The 17257-nt window shown below is 33.5% G+C and overlaps 1 protein-coding gene across 5 annotated transcripts in view; it reads right to left on the bottom strand.

Moving 5' to 3' along the window:
• Positions 1-16968, bottom strand: part of LOC123546862 (carbohydrate sulfotransferase 14-like) — a 78346-nt gene extending 61378 nt beyond the window's left edge. For 4 of the 5 annotated variants that reach the window (XM_053551162.1, XM_053551166.1, XM_053551164.1 and 1 more), the window contains exons 1-2: positions 16424-16968; positions 6317-6624 (exon numbers count right to left, since the gene is read on the bottom strand). In XM_053551162.1, coding sequence (XP_053407137.1) covers positions 6317-6624; positions 16424-16508 — 393 coding nt within the window. In that variant the 5' untranslated portion in view covers positions 16509-16968. Of the gene's footprint in view, positions 1-2637; positions 4594-6316; positions 6625-16423 lie in introns of those variants that run through there. The other variant, XM_053551163.1, reaches the window with a different exon arrangement.
• Positions 16969-17257: the final 289 nt, after the last annotated feature.

The raw sequence follows: 17257 nt of genomic DNA, 5'->3' as shown, positions 1-17257 counted from the left end.
GAAAGAACACTAAAGTGCATCTACCATAATCAGCTTTTGGCCATTTACGAATTGTTTGTACCACTTGAAGACCAAGACACAAATGACTGAACATTGTTTCATATGTTTATAATATTAATTCGTTGTTTGCGAAAATCTATACGTAACTTAATAACTGTCTGGTTATCTATGCGAGCAAATGTAAAATCCAATATATTCACAATATTTAGTTTGTGCGTTGTTTACTTCCGCCTCCGAATGACGCCATACTTTCAGTGCACGTCGCCTTGACGTGTGGCTGTATTTTTACGTATTTTCAGGTAAACAAGTGAACTATCAGTGGGAATTTTAGCGATCGAATTGAAATCATGACATACGAATAAGCAACTGCGCCGGTTTTGCGTAGCTATGGTAATTTAAACGTTCAACGCGCTTTATCTATCAGCAAAAATATTCCAAAAGATGTATAACTAAATTGATCTAAGATTGCGAATTACAATCGTATATTTCATATTGCAATAATATTGCAATTGTTTTGTTTTTTTGACAGTTAAAGTCACGTTATATTTGTACTGCCCTCGTACGGTTCTGTATTGTCGTACCTTGCGATGACAATGAGTTAAGTGTACGGAATAAGCAAAATAAACAAAACGTTTCGGTGATAATGTTGTTTTATAGTTTGGGAGAAACACACAAACAAATCTCCAGTCAGCTTTATATTCTCCTTATTTCCTCTTACTCAGAGATTACAGCATACATTATATAAACAGATACATTACAGATAATAAATGGTTATAGGACATGTACACTTTGTTCAATTGTTGAATTCGCAATTTGACATTACATTTCAGTAAATAAATATATTATATATTATTTAATATATATATATATATATTACAAGTTCAATTTGAAGGATAAACGCACTGATTTCTGTGTTTAAAATTTTTTAATTCTTCCTGCAGCGCTTTCATAATATTAGGCAGTTACTTTGAATTAATGTACAATGATACGTAAACAAAATTTAGGCGTTCCGTAATTTTGTATGACGTGACGTCATGTACATTAATTCAAATGTAACTGCTGAAGTATAGTATGAAGCGCTTGCGTGAAGAATTAAAATAATTGTAAAAACAGAATCTCTGCTGTTTATTCCTTACAAATTGAACTTTTAATTTAACTCACAGGTTTACTGACTAGTTAATTTATATTATTTTTATATATTAATATATATATTATTTATATATATATATATATATATTATATTATATATATATATTTATATATATATATATGTAATGTGAAACATTGAAGTAATTGGTATGCTGAAGATGGTATTGGGTATCGAATGACATTATGGTATGCAGGTTCCCAAGTGTAGTTTCTTCTTCTTTTGGAGGACTAACAAGGAACATGTGTGGTTAAATAATTCGTTTAGGCTGTAGTTCGGTATGCTTATGCGAAAGCGAAATATAAGCAACTCGACCTCTTGATTGAGCAGCTTACAGTCTGTGGATATGATTTCAGCATATCAAGTACTGATATCCAAATGCTTAGGTATACAAACATTTAACAATATACTTGAAAGACATAATAAGGAACTTCTTTTGCATATCCCAATTATGTGCATTCATTATGAGTTTTCCAAGTAGAGTTTGATACAAAATCTCTTCATTCATATGTCGAAATTCTTTGCTTATCACTATATCAAAATTTCTATCGGTAGTCTACATAATTCACATCTTAGTGTAATTTAAATTTGAACTTCTGTTCCCTTATGCATATAAATGTCATTTACGATATTAAGCAGTATGGAAAATGAAGTTTTTTCGTCAGAATTCGGAACTTGTACCCAAACATTTGCAATACACTGGGCCATTGCCGGTGTAAATTCATTGCAAATACACTTGTAAATAACAGCAGTCTCAACCTTTGCATGGATATGCTCAAACCTATCGAAATCTGGTGATAAGTTTATTATTGCTGTCCATAGTGCTAAATGACTATCTTCGATGCGTTTATTAACTATTGACTTCCATTTACCCTTTGACGGGAAAGACATGCCATGGTAATAGTCATTTAAATGATTTGCAAGATCATATTTACACAAGATACGATACAAATCGGGAATTACTCCAGTTTGGTTACACATATTTTTAGATATGTAATGACAGAGTCGGAAGTCAAATATGTTCTTGATAAATTTATCACTTGATAGACTACATAGTCTTTGTAAAAACATAAATTTTCGTTTTTCAACTTCTAGTTCAATATTGAGCCAGCCTAGCATACTTAAGCACCTGTCTGTTCTTGTTCGTGTGCTCATACCTTGGATGATTTTCGACCAACGGTTTTGTAGAGTTCTTAGTTTTATAATTTCAACGTATGTGATATCACTCCGTAATTCACATCCGTATAGTAAGGTAGGTATAACAGGTTTTTGCACTAAGCTTGCAGATATGTGTGGATTAGGCACTTTTGGTGTGATTCCAACAGACATCAGTGAAAAGAAGGCTGATTGTGCCTTAATGATTGATTTGTGGATATTGTCACTGTTACTCAAACTTTTATTTAGATTTATTACAAATACAAGGTGTGTTGCACATTTAACTAGAGGTAGTTTATTTTATGAGTTAAGTGTACGGAATAAGCAGATCTCCATTCAGCTTTGGTATACAAAACGTATCCGTTTATTTGGTTAATTAGCACTAGATTTTACCAGGAGACTGGTTACAAGCTTAGATTTATAGAAATTTGACTTGCATTCAAATCGTTAACATACCGCGGGAAATCAAAAAGTAAATCCCATCCAATTACGGCTGGGCCGAAACATAGCAGTATGTAAATTTTTATGCATTAATGTCCTTAACTGCATATTGTCTTCCTTCAAATATCAACGTGAACAACCCTTTTGTCTGTTATTCCTACTTGGAAGTCTTGAAGTTTACTTTTTGTGGTAGATAAAATGACGAAAATGATAGGTGTATTTTGTTGACTCAGAATCACTGGCCCTCATTTTAATGGATTGAACCCTCACTGGGAGCAGTTTATGCGTGAAAAAGCAATTCAGATGATAATCGATGCTAAAAGTCCTCGCCTATTAATGTAGAAATGATATAAAACTTCTCGATAAAAAATTGCCATACTCAAAATTTGAAAAATCGAACCAGTAATAAGAGTTCTATATTTTTGTTTGTTCAGTTTAATTAACAGTTTTCTTTTAAGATTTTTTATCAACTAAATGCTCTAAGACTGTTTCATGGATTTTTGACCAGTACTCAAGTAAAGTATCCCGCGGGATCTGAATCCTCGACCTCTGTGCCTGACATTAGAAAAATGGTCATAAAGTATGTTTTTTAAAACATTGTTGTTGACTGAAAAGGTTTACACTTTTATAACAAGATCAATGGATGATAGAATGTTTTCTCTTGATAACATTATCACTTGTATATAAGGCTGATGCATTATTTTGCCCCCTGGATATAATTAAAGTGATACGTTAACTTTAAGAACTTGCCAGTCATAAAAGTACTTTTTTAGAAATTGTCTGTGTTAATCGTTCTTTTAAGAATATGACAGTGCTACACATGCCTTTGTGCTTAAACATATATTCATTTTAAAAAGTAAAAACATCAAAATATCTGTTAAATTCTGATTTTCAAACATAATGGTTTTTCTTCCGTAATATTGCCAATGTGCATGAAGTTATTTCCCTTCAATATATTACATAGAAGTCTAAACATAGGCTAAATAACATCTCAGCTTCTGTTGCGCAAAACTGCTTCTAGCTTTGGAATTTGAGAATAAAAATGGCAAAATTTAGCCTGTTCAGTTCATCAGATGTGACGGATAAGGAAAGCCAAATATATAATAGTCTTTGTAATATTTTTCCCACAATTTATGTATCAGATCATTTGGAACTTTGCTAAAATACAGTTTCAACAGCTGATCACTTGATTCAGAAGTGTAACCCGTGAAATTTCTCTTTGGTATATCAATTTTTCCACTGGCACCGATGAGTTGCAACAAAGTTTTAATATCATCGTGAAAATATTTATGGAGAATTATAAAGTCATACTGCATTTCACACGGCCGACACCTTTCAAAATACGGATATAAATGTCTGTTTATGGTTTTAGTGTTTTCATATAAAGTAAGTTGCAGATATTCTTTAAATGAAACCGAAGGGTCTTTGATAATGTGCTTCGCATAAGCAAGTCTATCTCTATATGCAGATAGTAACCTTTCTAGTGGTTCTCTTACCATCATTACTCTCATACCTTTTTTCTCAGACATAAGTTTCTGGAAATTATCCATGCAATTTTTTTCGTACATACGCACCGTACGCAATGTAATTTTGTTAATATCACCAGTAAAATTGTTGTCAAGAGCGTAAATCATGCGTCTAGTGTTTGTCGAAGCCACTTTACAATTTAAACAAATTGTAAAGTTATAACTGCGACTTATCCAAAAGTCTCCATTTAATCTATATTTTGCATTTGGATAAAGTCGTATATTGTTTTCCTTCAGAAATGTTTGACATCTTTCTTTGACAAGACCTGCGCGTTGTTTAGCTGAAAGTCTTTGTCCATTTTCATTACACAACTTGTGCATTATCTGAAAAAGTGACAGAATGTTAAAACAAATGTGGTACCACTTTTAACTTTTAAGTTAGGAACTCTTTGACGACTTTCTATAAGTTTTTTAGAAAGCGATATTTGATAACTCAGTCCGTTCATTTGAAAAAAATCGAGCTCTTAATATTCTTTATATGGGTCCTAGAAAGCACCAATAATGATTTCCCCCCATTCTTCAAATGGGAATATTCCATGACTCTGAGCAAAATGTTTAAATATAATAAAATGCCGCCATCTAAACCTAAAACGACCGGTGGTTTACTTCAGCTTGCAGTTAAACTGATAACAAACGAAATCGATAAAAAGTCCAAACTCGATAATGCGAAAACCTACGTTAAGGACAAATGGTTAACCAGAGTGAATGATTGTAGAAAGACAAGAAAGAGAAAGGGCTGTCAAAGGACAAACACAAGAAGGTAGTTGCATGTTAGAATGTCATAAATACCCTGGAAATCGGGAACTTTACACAGGGTCTTTAAAAAAACATGGTGTGGATTTAAATTACCCACTATGTATAATTTCATCAGTCAAAAACTCACAAATATCATGCAACTGTCAAAATAATTGTGGTATGGCACGTATGTAACGTAAAAAAATCACATTTTATTATTGCTGAGGTCGTTTGTGACGTCGATGAAAATGGAATTCCCAATTATTCATAAAACACTTTGGTAAAAATCAGACGTCAAATTCAACTTGAGACTACAAGATGAGGGTTGTCAATGAGGCGACAGCGATTACACAACCCTAAATAGCTGTTTCCATGATTGTGTTATTTCATGTCACATTCTTTGTGTTTTGTTAGGGAGTACCCACAACCCCAAACCTGCTTGAGATGATGGGGGCACACCCCCACTCTTCTCCACGTAGGCGCTATGCATTTACCATTCATTTGTCCAACGGCCACACAAATGCGCATACTCATTTGCCTCGATAAAATTTAGTCGCTCACAACGGCAGTGAAGACGTTTTTTCTTAACATTTTTAGAAATCGGGTTTTCTATTGACTCCTATACTGTAGACACCTCATCAAGGACTGGTTTAACAAGATAAAAAGCTTCAATGAAATGCATTACAATGGTGATCGGAGGGATGGGGTGCTTTCATGGGGGTGGTTAAGGCCGCTGCTTTAAATCACTTGCCCAAATGTTGGTTCAATAAAATCTGTAAAAATACCCTTTGGAAGGAAATAATGCAACCAAGAAGAATAATAGCAAACTAGGTTTGACTAAGTCTGTTCATGAGATGTAATGAAATGTGCAACACCTCTCACCCGCACCAACCCCTATCCCCCTAGCACCAACAAAAGTGGAACTCTATTACACATGTCGAATGGACCTTATGATCCCAAATGACAAAAAATATTATAACAGGGATTCCAAGTATGGGGACACTTTCTACAGCCGCCACACGACACACTTTAATAAAATGAATGAGGTAATGAAATGTGCAACACCTCTCGCGCCCTCTAGCACCGACCCGAGCGGAACACATTACACATTTTGTATGGACATCATGATCCCAAAGGACCAGAAAATATAACACACTCGCGGCGTTGATATATGTACAGAGGGGCATCTTGGTGTTCCTTCTCCACCAAAGCTGGAAAGTCGTCATATGCTCTATAATTCTGTCGGTGTGAGGATAAGCCCAACAGAAACAAAAAAACAAAAATGCAAACTTAATAAGACACATGTACTTACATATTTAGTTTTGATATAGTCACTTCCGTAGTCCGTCCCGTAATATATGGTTTCTTTCGAACTCCTATCGCCATCACATCGAATATGTGATTTGTTCACGTATTTTGTTTCGAGATGTTTCATGGACATGTCTTCTGTTTCGTATCTAGCTCCTTTATATTTCGATTTAGAGTTTCTCTTGCGTGTCTTTTGAACATTGGAAGTGGTATTTGGTATCTTCCGTTGACCCATTCGGCTTTCTTTCACTGCTTTAGTTGTCTCAATACGTTTTGTCAACAGTTCCGCAAAGATGAAAGATAAAGGAACGGCTGGATAAAAAAATAACAAACAGTTGTTATAGATAGGTTACTTTACAAATATTAATTCGTTTCCATTGCTATAAAACAAAATTCATTCAATGAAGATATTTAATCACATCGCTCAAATTCTATTCTTGGAATAGGCTTTTCCTTGGGGTACAAATTTTCCGTTTTACTCCGGAATTACACCACATATTTAAAATCTAAAAACCCTTATTTTTTATTAGTAAATAGTGGACGTATGATAATTGATTTGTTATGAGTAGTTTAACTGAAATTGTTAGATAAGAAAATAAAATACGATCGTATCATTAGATTTAAAAGCCTTTATAAAAATACTTTTCCTGTTCAAAAAATTATGATAGCTCGGTGTTAATTTGTATGTTATTGAATCCCTTTTTAAGTGAAACTGAAAAGAATAAGACCTAACAAACAAACCGATGGCAAGCTTAATAATAAATTAAAATGACATAATATTTTGTTTTCAGAATCATAGAAGCACAGTCCAAACTACATTGAGACTATTACAGTTTTTGATTCTGTTAAGGATACCCTCGGAGTCCATCAAACCATTGTTTCGAAAAAGAGCGGATATCTAGGTGGAAAAAATGTCATTCTGTAAGACTCACACGATGACTTATACACCCAAGCTGGGTTTTGAACACACATTAGTGACTACGCCGAGGCGAAAGTTATTTGAAGTCGGCAACATTGAATATTCGGCAATAAAACCACCTTTCAAATTACAAGTTAATGTTTAAGGTATCCGATCCACAAATATTTAACATTTTGATGCTTGTGACTCCATGTCTTTTGGTATCATTTGAAAGAGTTGTGTTTGCTGAACAAGAATTAGTAAGATTACTACAAATAATGTGCACGAATCACTACAGTCTTTTTTTTTTGACTGCGAAATATAAATCGTGAACTGTATGTACTAGATTTCTGTTGAAGTATCACTGAAAACTACAATGTATAAAAGGATTCTATGACAGAAAATCATGCAATTAATATTTTAAGAATAGAACTTTCTAAATTTGTAATCGTAAATTTCTTGTAAAAATAATATTCCTTTGTCAAACTTTTTCTGTAAAAGAGGTGGCAAACTTAAGTAGAAACTTTCCCAAACAATGCAAGTGTATAATGCCTGGAAAAATATGCAGATAAACCCTGAAATGGTAAGAAGTTTAAATATAAGAGATCAATTAAGGAAACAGTTTGCGATACTCTGACAAAAAAGAGATTCTATTGTGCACATCTGTGAGAAGCCATTAAATTTGGCTTAGGGAAAGGGGCCGGTGATTCTACCCAGGTGGCCGCCCGTGATGAAATAATGCACGGAGGGGCAGCCGGGGTCTTCCTACATCATCAAAGCTAGAAAGTTCCCATAAGACTTAAATTTGTGTCGGTGCTTCGTTGTACCCAACAAATCTACTGTGCATGCAAGTTTCTACGGCAACGACCGAGCATTCGTTTCAACAAACATACCAACACATTGCTATGTATGTCCATTAAACCTCGATGTATTGAATTTGGGCATATCGGAAAATTTGTTGCACTATAGATCCGAATTTTACATTTGAAAATATTTATAGGTTATTATCTTTGTATCGGGAAATATGCACGAGTTCTTCAGCGGAAATATTGCCCGACTTTAGGAGCGCAATATTCTTCCGCTGAAGAACCAGTGCATATTTCCCGATGCAAAGATAATAACCTTTTTTTTACATACGCATCTACACGTATAAATATAATGTAAATCTAATAATTTTGTTCAATGGCCTGAATAGGATTGACAATACTGAACTAAATAGAAAACAAGAGGGCTAAGATGGCCCTACGTTGCAACCCTAAGAAACACACCATAACAGTGTAAAACAAAGTGACAAATATTCTGACCAATTTTCATTAAGATTGGACCAAAAAGTTGGTCTCTTGAGATTAAACAAGCATTTTCTTAGATATGACCTAGTGACCTAGTTTTAACCCTAGATTTTATCACGGCAATCATTCTGACCAAATTTCATGAATATCAATTGAAAAATACAGCCTCTATCACATACACAATTTTTTTCTTTGATTTGACCAAGTGATCTAGTTTCTGACCCCAGATGACCCATATTCAAAGTCTACCTAGATTTCATTAAGGCAATCATCCTGACCAAATTTCATAAAAAATCAATTGTAATAACAGCTCTAATCGCAAAACCAAGATTTTTCCTTTAAATTTGACCTAGTGACCTAGTTTTTGACACAGATGAAACCCCTGTTCAAACTCGACCTAGATTTCATCAAGGCAATCATTCTGACCAAATTTCATGAAGATTAATTGAAAAATACAGCCTCTATCGCATACAGAAGGATTTTCTTTAATTTGACCTAGTGACCTACTTTTTGAGTCCAATGACCCATAATCAAACTCAACGTAGATTTGATCAAGGCAATCATTCTGAGGAAATTTCATGAATATCAATTAAAAAATACAGCCTCTATCGCAGACATAAGGTTTTTCTTTAATTTGACCTAGTGACCTAGTTTTTGAACTCGGATGACCCATATTCAAACTTGACCTAGATTGTATCAAGGCAATCATTCTGACTTAATTTCAGGAAGATCAATTGAAAAATATAGCCTCTTTCGCATACATAAAATTTTACTTTGATTTGACCTAGTGACCGACTTATTGACCCAGATAACCCATATTTGAACTTGACCTAAATTTCATCAAGGTAATCATTCTGACCAAATTTCATGATGATTAATTCAAAAATACAGCCTCTATTGCATGCACAAGGTTTTTCTTCGCTTTGACCTAGTGACCTAGTTTTTGACCCAGATGACCCATTTTCAAACTCGGCCTAGATTTCATCAAGGCAATCATTCTGACCAACACTCATGAAGATTAATTGAAAAATACAGCCTCTATCGCATACACAATGTTTTTCTTTGATTTGATCTAGTGACCTAATTTTTGAGCCTAGATAATCCATTTGTAAATTCGGCCTAGATTTCATCAAGGTTATTATTCTGACCAATATTCATGAAGATTAATTGAAAAATACAGCCTCTATCGCATACACAAGGTTTTTCTTCGCTTTGACCTAGTGACCTAGTTTTTGACCCGAGATAACCCATTTTCAAACTTGGCCTAGATTTCATCAAGGCAATCATTTGACCAACACTCATGAAGAATTAAATTAAAAAATAACCCGCCTCTATTTGCATACACAATGTTTTTCTTTGATTTGACCTAGTGACCTAGTTTTTAACCCTAGATAATCCATTTTTAAACTCGACCTAGATTTCATCAAGGTTATTATTCTGACCAATTTTCATGAAGATTAATTGAAAAATACAGCCTCTATCGCATACACAAGGTTTTATTTTATTTGACCTAGTGACCTAGTTTTTGACCCCAGATGATCCATTTTCGAACTTGGCCTAGATTTGATCAAGGTTATTATTCTGACCAAAATTCATGAAGATCAGTTGACAAATACAGCCTCTATCGCATACACAATCTAAATGTTGACAGATAGACAGACAGACGACAGACGACGGACGCCGGACATCGAGCGATCAGAAAAACTCACCTGAGCATTGCTCAGGTGAGCTAAAAATAGTGCAACAACACGCACTGAATTACGTCACGCACCCGATATGAAACTCAGGCGTCAGTGTATGGAAAAATATTGACGTTTCCGGTACCAGTTTAACATAACGGGGAATAGAATCGGGTATGTAATAAGAACAATTACTACGTTTACGTTTAGTTTACGTAAACATGCAATTAACAGTACTATATGCAACAGGTTTAAAATAAGACAAAATCATTATTAACTAAACAAAGTATAAATATTTATAACTAGTACAAAATGTCTAGCCAATGATTTATATTTTTAATATACATGATTTAGAGCATCACTTCAGGGGTATAATTTTGCGATAGAGATTCATATCATGTGAGGAAGCCATCCAGCTGGCTTACAGAAGGTCGGTGGTTCTATGGCCGCCCGTCATGAAATAATGCACAGAGCGGCACCTGAGGTCTTCCTCCACCATCAAAGCATGACCTAAATTTGTGCTGGTGCGTCGTCATACCCAACAGATCTATTGTACATGCAAGTTTCTACGGCAACGACCGAGCGCTCTTTTCTACAAACATACCAACATAATACTATGTATGTCCATTAAACCTCGATGTATTGGGCATGTCGTAAAATTTGTTTTATTGGTAAATCAAGAGAGCAGCAGCAGAACAAAAATTATCAGCCGATGTTGAGAAAGAAAGAAAAATGTTACGCTAAATGTAACACTCTTTGCGTGATATTGAGATTGATTCATGGTTGCAATTAAATCTATCAATCTATATCCAAATCTAGATACCAAAATATCATTAGCAATTTACGTAGTTTGCAAATATTAGATGTTGTTTACAGTAACTAGAAAAAGTTACGTTTCGCGCGAGAAAACTTAAAATATGTGCAATGTGTGGGTAGATACATTTATTAAAATGCTGTCAAAATTCGGATGCAGAAGTCATGCATTAAATTAAACTCTGACGAAGATTTCATAAACGATTACAACAAAAAACTAGTACATCTTAAATGTGTGTGTTAACGTTTCAATCATTGCCTAATAAGTATGCAATCTTTACATTGTAGATGATACTAAATAATAAATAATGATAATAACAGCTTTGCGCACGGTTCGAATATGCGATTTGTTCACATGTGTAGCAGTTGGGATTAGGTAAGAGTTTAGATGCAAATTAGTTTGAAAAGTCTCTATTCCATTTTATATGTAAGTATTTACCTATATCTTTACCACAATAAAATTATTTCAACAGTAACTGTTATTGAAGTTCTCCCAAACTGCAAATATTCAACAGACTTCAACTTGAATTTTTGCTTTAAGTTCTATTAAATGGGAAAAAGTTATTAGGAATTGTTGGGGCCCCTAGTGATTTTCCAAGTTCTGGATTTTTTATTTCTAGTCCAACCAATGTATGCGGTTCGAGATATTTGCTAGTGGGTTTACTTAATTTTTCCAACACGAAATTATTTCAGAATTTGCCAGGACGTCAAATCATTTTGACCTTCTATCACTGAAAGGATACCTATTGATCATTTAAATTTACTGCCAAGTTGAAATATTTGCAAATGAATCACGTTTTCAAACATGCATATCCAAATCTTTTCTATCCGTACATTCGGTTAAATTGTGAATTTTTCCATGCGCCAAACCTTATTACCTCTGTTTGTCTTTTTAAAGAAATTTCTTGTTACTCTTTAGTTCAATTTGTGACATTGACCATTGACCTCAAGACCTGGTTACATATCAAGTTTAAAGTCAATATCTTGCATTGTTATTTTGGTATGCCCTGAAAACAAAATATTATGGTTTTGACATTTTCTCTCATTTTGTGACCTTTACCTTTGACCTACATCATCTTAACGGCATCTGTCATTACGCGAAGTTTAAAGTCAACTTCTCTAATGGTTATAAACTTATACTGCGGATAGAAATTATGACGCACGCGCCATCAGATCATACCTCCCGTTTTTCTAAAAATGGGCGTATGAAATGTTAATACATATAATTAATATGCTAAATTATAGATTATTGTGCTTCATAATAAATATACGTATCCTGTGATTTAGGTATTAAACAACTGTGTCAAATAACTAATATGTTCATACTTATCCTCGTGTAAAAAAATATGTGTGTTCTCAAAATAAAATAATTATATGCTAGACTGAAAGCAACTTAAAGCAATGTGATATATATTTCTCATTTTCATTTTTATTTTCTTTATCTACAGCTTGTAAAAATGTTTTGCATGAACTGAGTCGAAACGCTTTTCATATGCTGGCTATTAGATAGTTTGAGATTTCAACCTTCGCCTTTCCCTTCAACTTCTCTTGCGAAGTTAACGTATGAAGTTGAAGTTCGATTAAAATTCCTTGAGATTTCAAACTTTAAAATGAACCTTACTTTATTTAATCCGCCCATTCAATTTATCCGTAACTATGATCGTTTTTTTCGTGCATTTTGATATCAATTGTCCAAAAGGGCAGGGCTTTTACAAGAGGTTTTTAAAACGAAAATTAAATAAAAAACATTTCAATTAATATAATTATCGCATGGATATTAGTGCAATTACGATAAAAAAAAGCAAAACAATGTGAACAATGTAAAAAAAACTCGTTAGTGTTGCTCCAAACATTTAAATTTTATATAAAATGATGTCAGTATACAATTTACGGTTGTAAATCATACATGAGAGGAAATGAAAATGATAATCATATCAATGTATTTTATTGTTGATAGTGTTCTTGAAAAATGATGCAGTTAATATTTTTCAAACAAAAACATGAAACACCAACTATTACAAATGCATTTGTCGAAATACTTTGAAATTAAGTTAAATATATGCGATAAAGCAAACACAATAGGCAGGATCATAAAATATAAAGGACAGATTCATCCGTCAAGCTGTTGACTAGTATTTCATAGTTTTTACTTCAAGTTTTTTTCACTTTAAATTGGTATTTTGTACATCGAATTCCTTAAAAGACGCGTTATACTTGTAGACACTCATAAACAATGTACCTGATGAAAATCTAACCTTTTAAAAGATATGTTGATATCATGAGCAAATATACACAAGTTATGAATACATTTTACAAGCGAAATGAAACAAATGTAAGATACTCCCTTGATATCATACGTTTTGGCATCGTAACACACTGCATAACTCTGTATTATGCGAAACTCTCAGACAGCACGATATAATCGTGCCAAGTCACCATGTGTATAGCGAAACAGTCAAGACATTTTGGTTGGAGACGGAAATGTCGCACAAAATAACATGTGGGCATATACGTGTATTTGTTTGAATATACTTTTTTTATAAGTAAGTAAAGCATAGGCAGATCCAGGAATTTCGGTTAGGGGGACACCAACTTTAAAGAGGATGTCACCTATTTCGTGGGGTGGGGGTTGAGGGGGGGGGATGGTGCGGGGATCACTCCGAGTTTCAAGACCGATTTTCTTTGTAAAATGTAAGAATCGAAGGGGGAATTGATTGACCCGCAATGTCCCTCTGCCGGGCACTGGGTCCGTGCATGTAAAGAATAGAGATATCCCTTACGGCTACCAGGAAACTTCTTGCATCATGATATCATAGATCTGAAATTGTCGGCTACCTCAGAAGAATTTTCCGTCTTACTAGTGCCATTTTATGTATGTTTATACTTAAAACGCTACACTCGTATAAAGTGTCAGACAGAAACGGATTGTTTTTATCTGGAAGTGAAAATAAAATGTTCCACCAAATGATAATCGAGCATAATTATTTATTTTTCAAGTAAAATGACTGCCCTGCCATGTGCCTCCATCCAGATTTTAGTCTTTGATGCCGAGTATGTGGACAGAGTAGATGAAAAAAAAGACTGAAGTTTTGACTTTCGTGATAGCACATCTTCGGACGTACAAAACTTCATTTCATACGACAAAAATGCCCATCTGGTATAATCGATACCGCCTGAGGACACAAATAAGCCGTAGAAGTTAAAGCTTGAACGAAATCTCAATGCTTCTCAAAATGAGTTGATAACTTCATGCTTCCGGGTTCAATTCAATGTATATAGTTAAAATTATTAGCCATACAAAACTTCATTATTTTTATACCTATTGATAGTGTTTCGCATCAAATTTAGTCTAATTATACATATGGATAATCGAATAACTTAAAAAGCAGAACTCCTGAAACATAGCTTTTTATTTCACATAGTAATAAAGAGAAGTCTTAGGCTTACTTGATATTACATGGAAAACTTTAGTAGCAACGTCAGGTGTAAATAAAATACACGCATATCGGTGACGTTTTACCCCAAATATATATGAGAGACGTTGAAGGGGAAGGCAAAGGTTGAAATCTCAAACTCTCTTTAATTTAGTCTTCGTCTTTAGAAATCGATATCTCGCTGTTTTACAGAGTTGTTACCTTTTTGTTTTAAAGATTAGATGAAATTTCCACTGGTTGAAAATGATATTACCTGCCAATCAGGTTATCGTTAATAATATAATGTTAAGCTACAACTAAGAACGGTATAGCACAACAGCTTAAATTATTTAGGAATTATAAATTGAAAACAAAAAATCTAAAAAATATCAGAATTCACAAGTTTTTATTTTTTCTAATTTCTTAGATGCAAAGTCACCCAAACATATTTTCTTTAGTTTTGAAGCATTTCTGTGTCATTAAATCAGCAAACTACTTTTTTTAAAATCTTCACGTTTTTTTTTGTAGATTTAAGGTGATGCCACGTTTTGAATTTCCGGTGAATAACAAAAAACTAAAGAATATTCAGTTCTTTCCTTTGTCTACCAGAAAGGAACACTTCTTACATCCTAATATTGAGGTTTGGTACCTTTATAAGAGACACTAAACTAAAACAATAGAAATTCGTACGTGACTTCGGTGAGCACAATAAAGCAATTTCAAGCACAAATATTAATGTGGAATGTAAAGTAAGTTAGACACTACAATACCCGACCAAAATACTTACAAAAAAAATGCATTTGCAGAATAGAGAGAGAAAAATAATTTTGACAGCTCGTGAAAACTAATGACAAATTTTGACAGGTATATGATCACTCATGACCTAATTAAATTTTTTCTGCTATTTCTAATTTCCAGTTTGATTTTCTTAAAATGGGTATTCTATATTGTAGCTTACAACTCGTGAATAAAAACTATATAAGAATATATACAAAACACATCCCTTATTTTCTCATAGATATTGAGGATTTATCTAATGAGCACATGTATTAGAAACACAATTTTAATACCGATTGTGTATTGCAATAATGCTAAACTATCTCAGCCGTGACGTGTCCTTAAATACAAATTTTCCATAGAAAATAGATAGTGGAGTAATTATGCCAACATGTAAAAATGGAAGAGATTTGTAAGTGACATTTATACTACTCTAATACTGCTATCACCTTATATTCATAGTAACATGTAAGACCTGAAATCTCAATAACATTAAGTGGGATATTATATGTTTGTACATTATAAAGTACCCATTTTTTCAATTTTACTGAATTTTAGAAATGCTTAAAGAGTGGATAACGACAAAGCCCAATGAAATAAAAACAAGTACAGCGAATTGTGCTTTTTCTACCATTATTTGTCTTTGAAACTAATGTTCTTCAAGCTCACGTAATACGAAATTTAATAACGGTTAAAACATTTTATCAAACGTCCATTAATTTTAATTGAAATAAACTTTAATTTATACATAAAATATTCATCTGTATGATGTCCTTTTACCACAATATAAATAATTACCCCCACTTACTTTGTTCTTCCAGTCGTAGCTTCACGTGAAGTCAAAAACTATTTTATATGGTATTTTCTATTGTAATAAGTGGCTACTTTGATGACCAAAAATAACGTATTTGTTGGCTGATGAAAATGAAATCAATATTTCCATGTAAAAGATTATAGAAACTGACAAGAAAATAGTTTCAATAACAAGTTAGGTGAAAACATGAGAAACGGAAGATTATTCTTAGCAATTGTATTAATCTTATTGAAGACACCGTTTACATTTCAAAAAGTGTTACAATCACACATGGTTGTCCTAAGAACGATGTACAAATCGTATTTGGATCTCTAAAAAAAATTACAATATCTATAAGAAAAAATCTGAAGTAGCCACAATTGAATAAACGAATGTTACCAATTAGCTGGATCAAATAGAAAAGAAATCAAGAAAAGAACAAAACTTACCCAGCAACACGCCTACGAGCATCAACTTCTTGAAGAAAGATCTTGACAGAATTTTCCCTGTGTAATCAACATGTTGTTCATACATCTCTATGTTTTCTATATACAGTGGTCGGCATCCACATGTGCGTAGTTAAAAATCCAGTCTCCTCTTTTTAATTAGTCACTTATTGCTGATGATTAATACTATTCTATGCCTTTCGAAACAAAACAAAAAACAACAAAAAAGAGTGTTCCGCGAAATTGTTATTTAACTAAAAGATATTTAATTCGTTATTTCAACAAATTTATACTACATTTATCGCATTCTATAAATATCTAACTATCAGTTCTATTTATGTCGATTAAGGTTTTGCAAACAGGTTTATTAAACAGGGATTAGTACGGCGTGGAGTTAACTGTGGATTCCGCGTGCAGACATTTAAATATACCCTAAGTATCCTCTGCTTAAAACGTTGATGACTTTTTGAATTTAAAATCCGCCAACTTCAATGTTTAAATATACTGTTTTGATTCTAAAAGCAGAAGTCACGTGCAATATGACAATATTAACATTAATATACACCAGCATAAATGAAGCGAAATCTTTTACAAATTGTGGTTTAAACTTCATTCTTGGGTAGTTAATAACCCTGTACAAACTTACCAAGGTAAAACGCATGAGCTTAACCGATAGTACAGTGTGTATTGATGTGCGTGAAATTAGCCAGAGCAGCCAGAGTTCAGCCAGAGTAGCCAGAGAAGTCAGAACTCTGGTTACTCCGGCTAGCCAGAGTAGCCATAGTTCAGCAAGAGTAGCCAGAGTTCAGCCAGAGAAGTCAGAATTCAGGTTACTCT

Source organism: Mercenaria mercenaria, chromosome 9 (genome assembly GCF_021730395.1).
Source record: "Mercenaria mercenaria strain notata chromosome 9, MADL_Memer_1, whole genome shotgun sequence".
NCBI lineage: Eukaryota > Metazoa > Mollusca > Bivalvia > Venerida > Veneridae > Mercenaria > Mercenaria mercenaria.
This window is presented reverse-complemented; position numbering and strand designations above follow the sequence as displayed.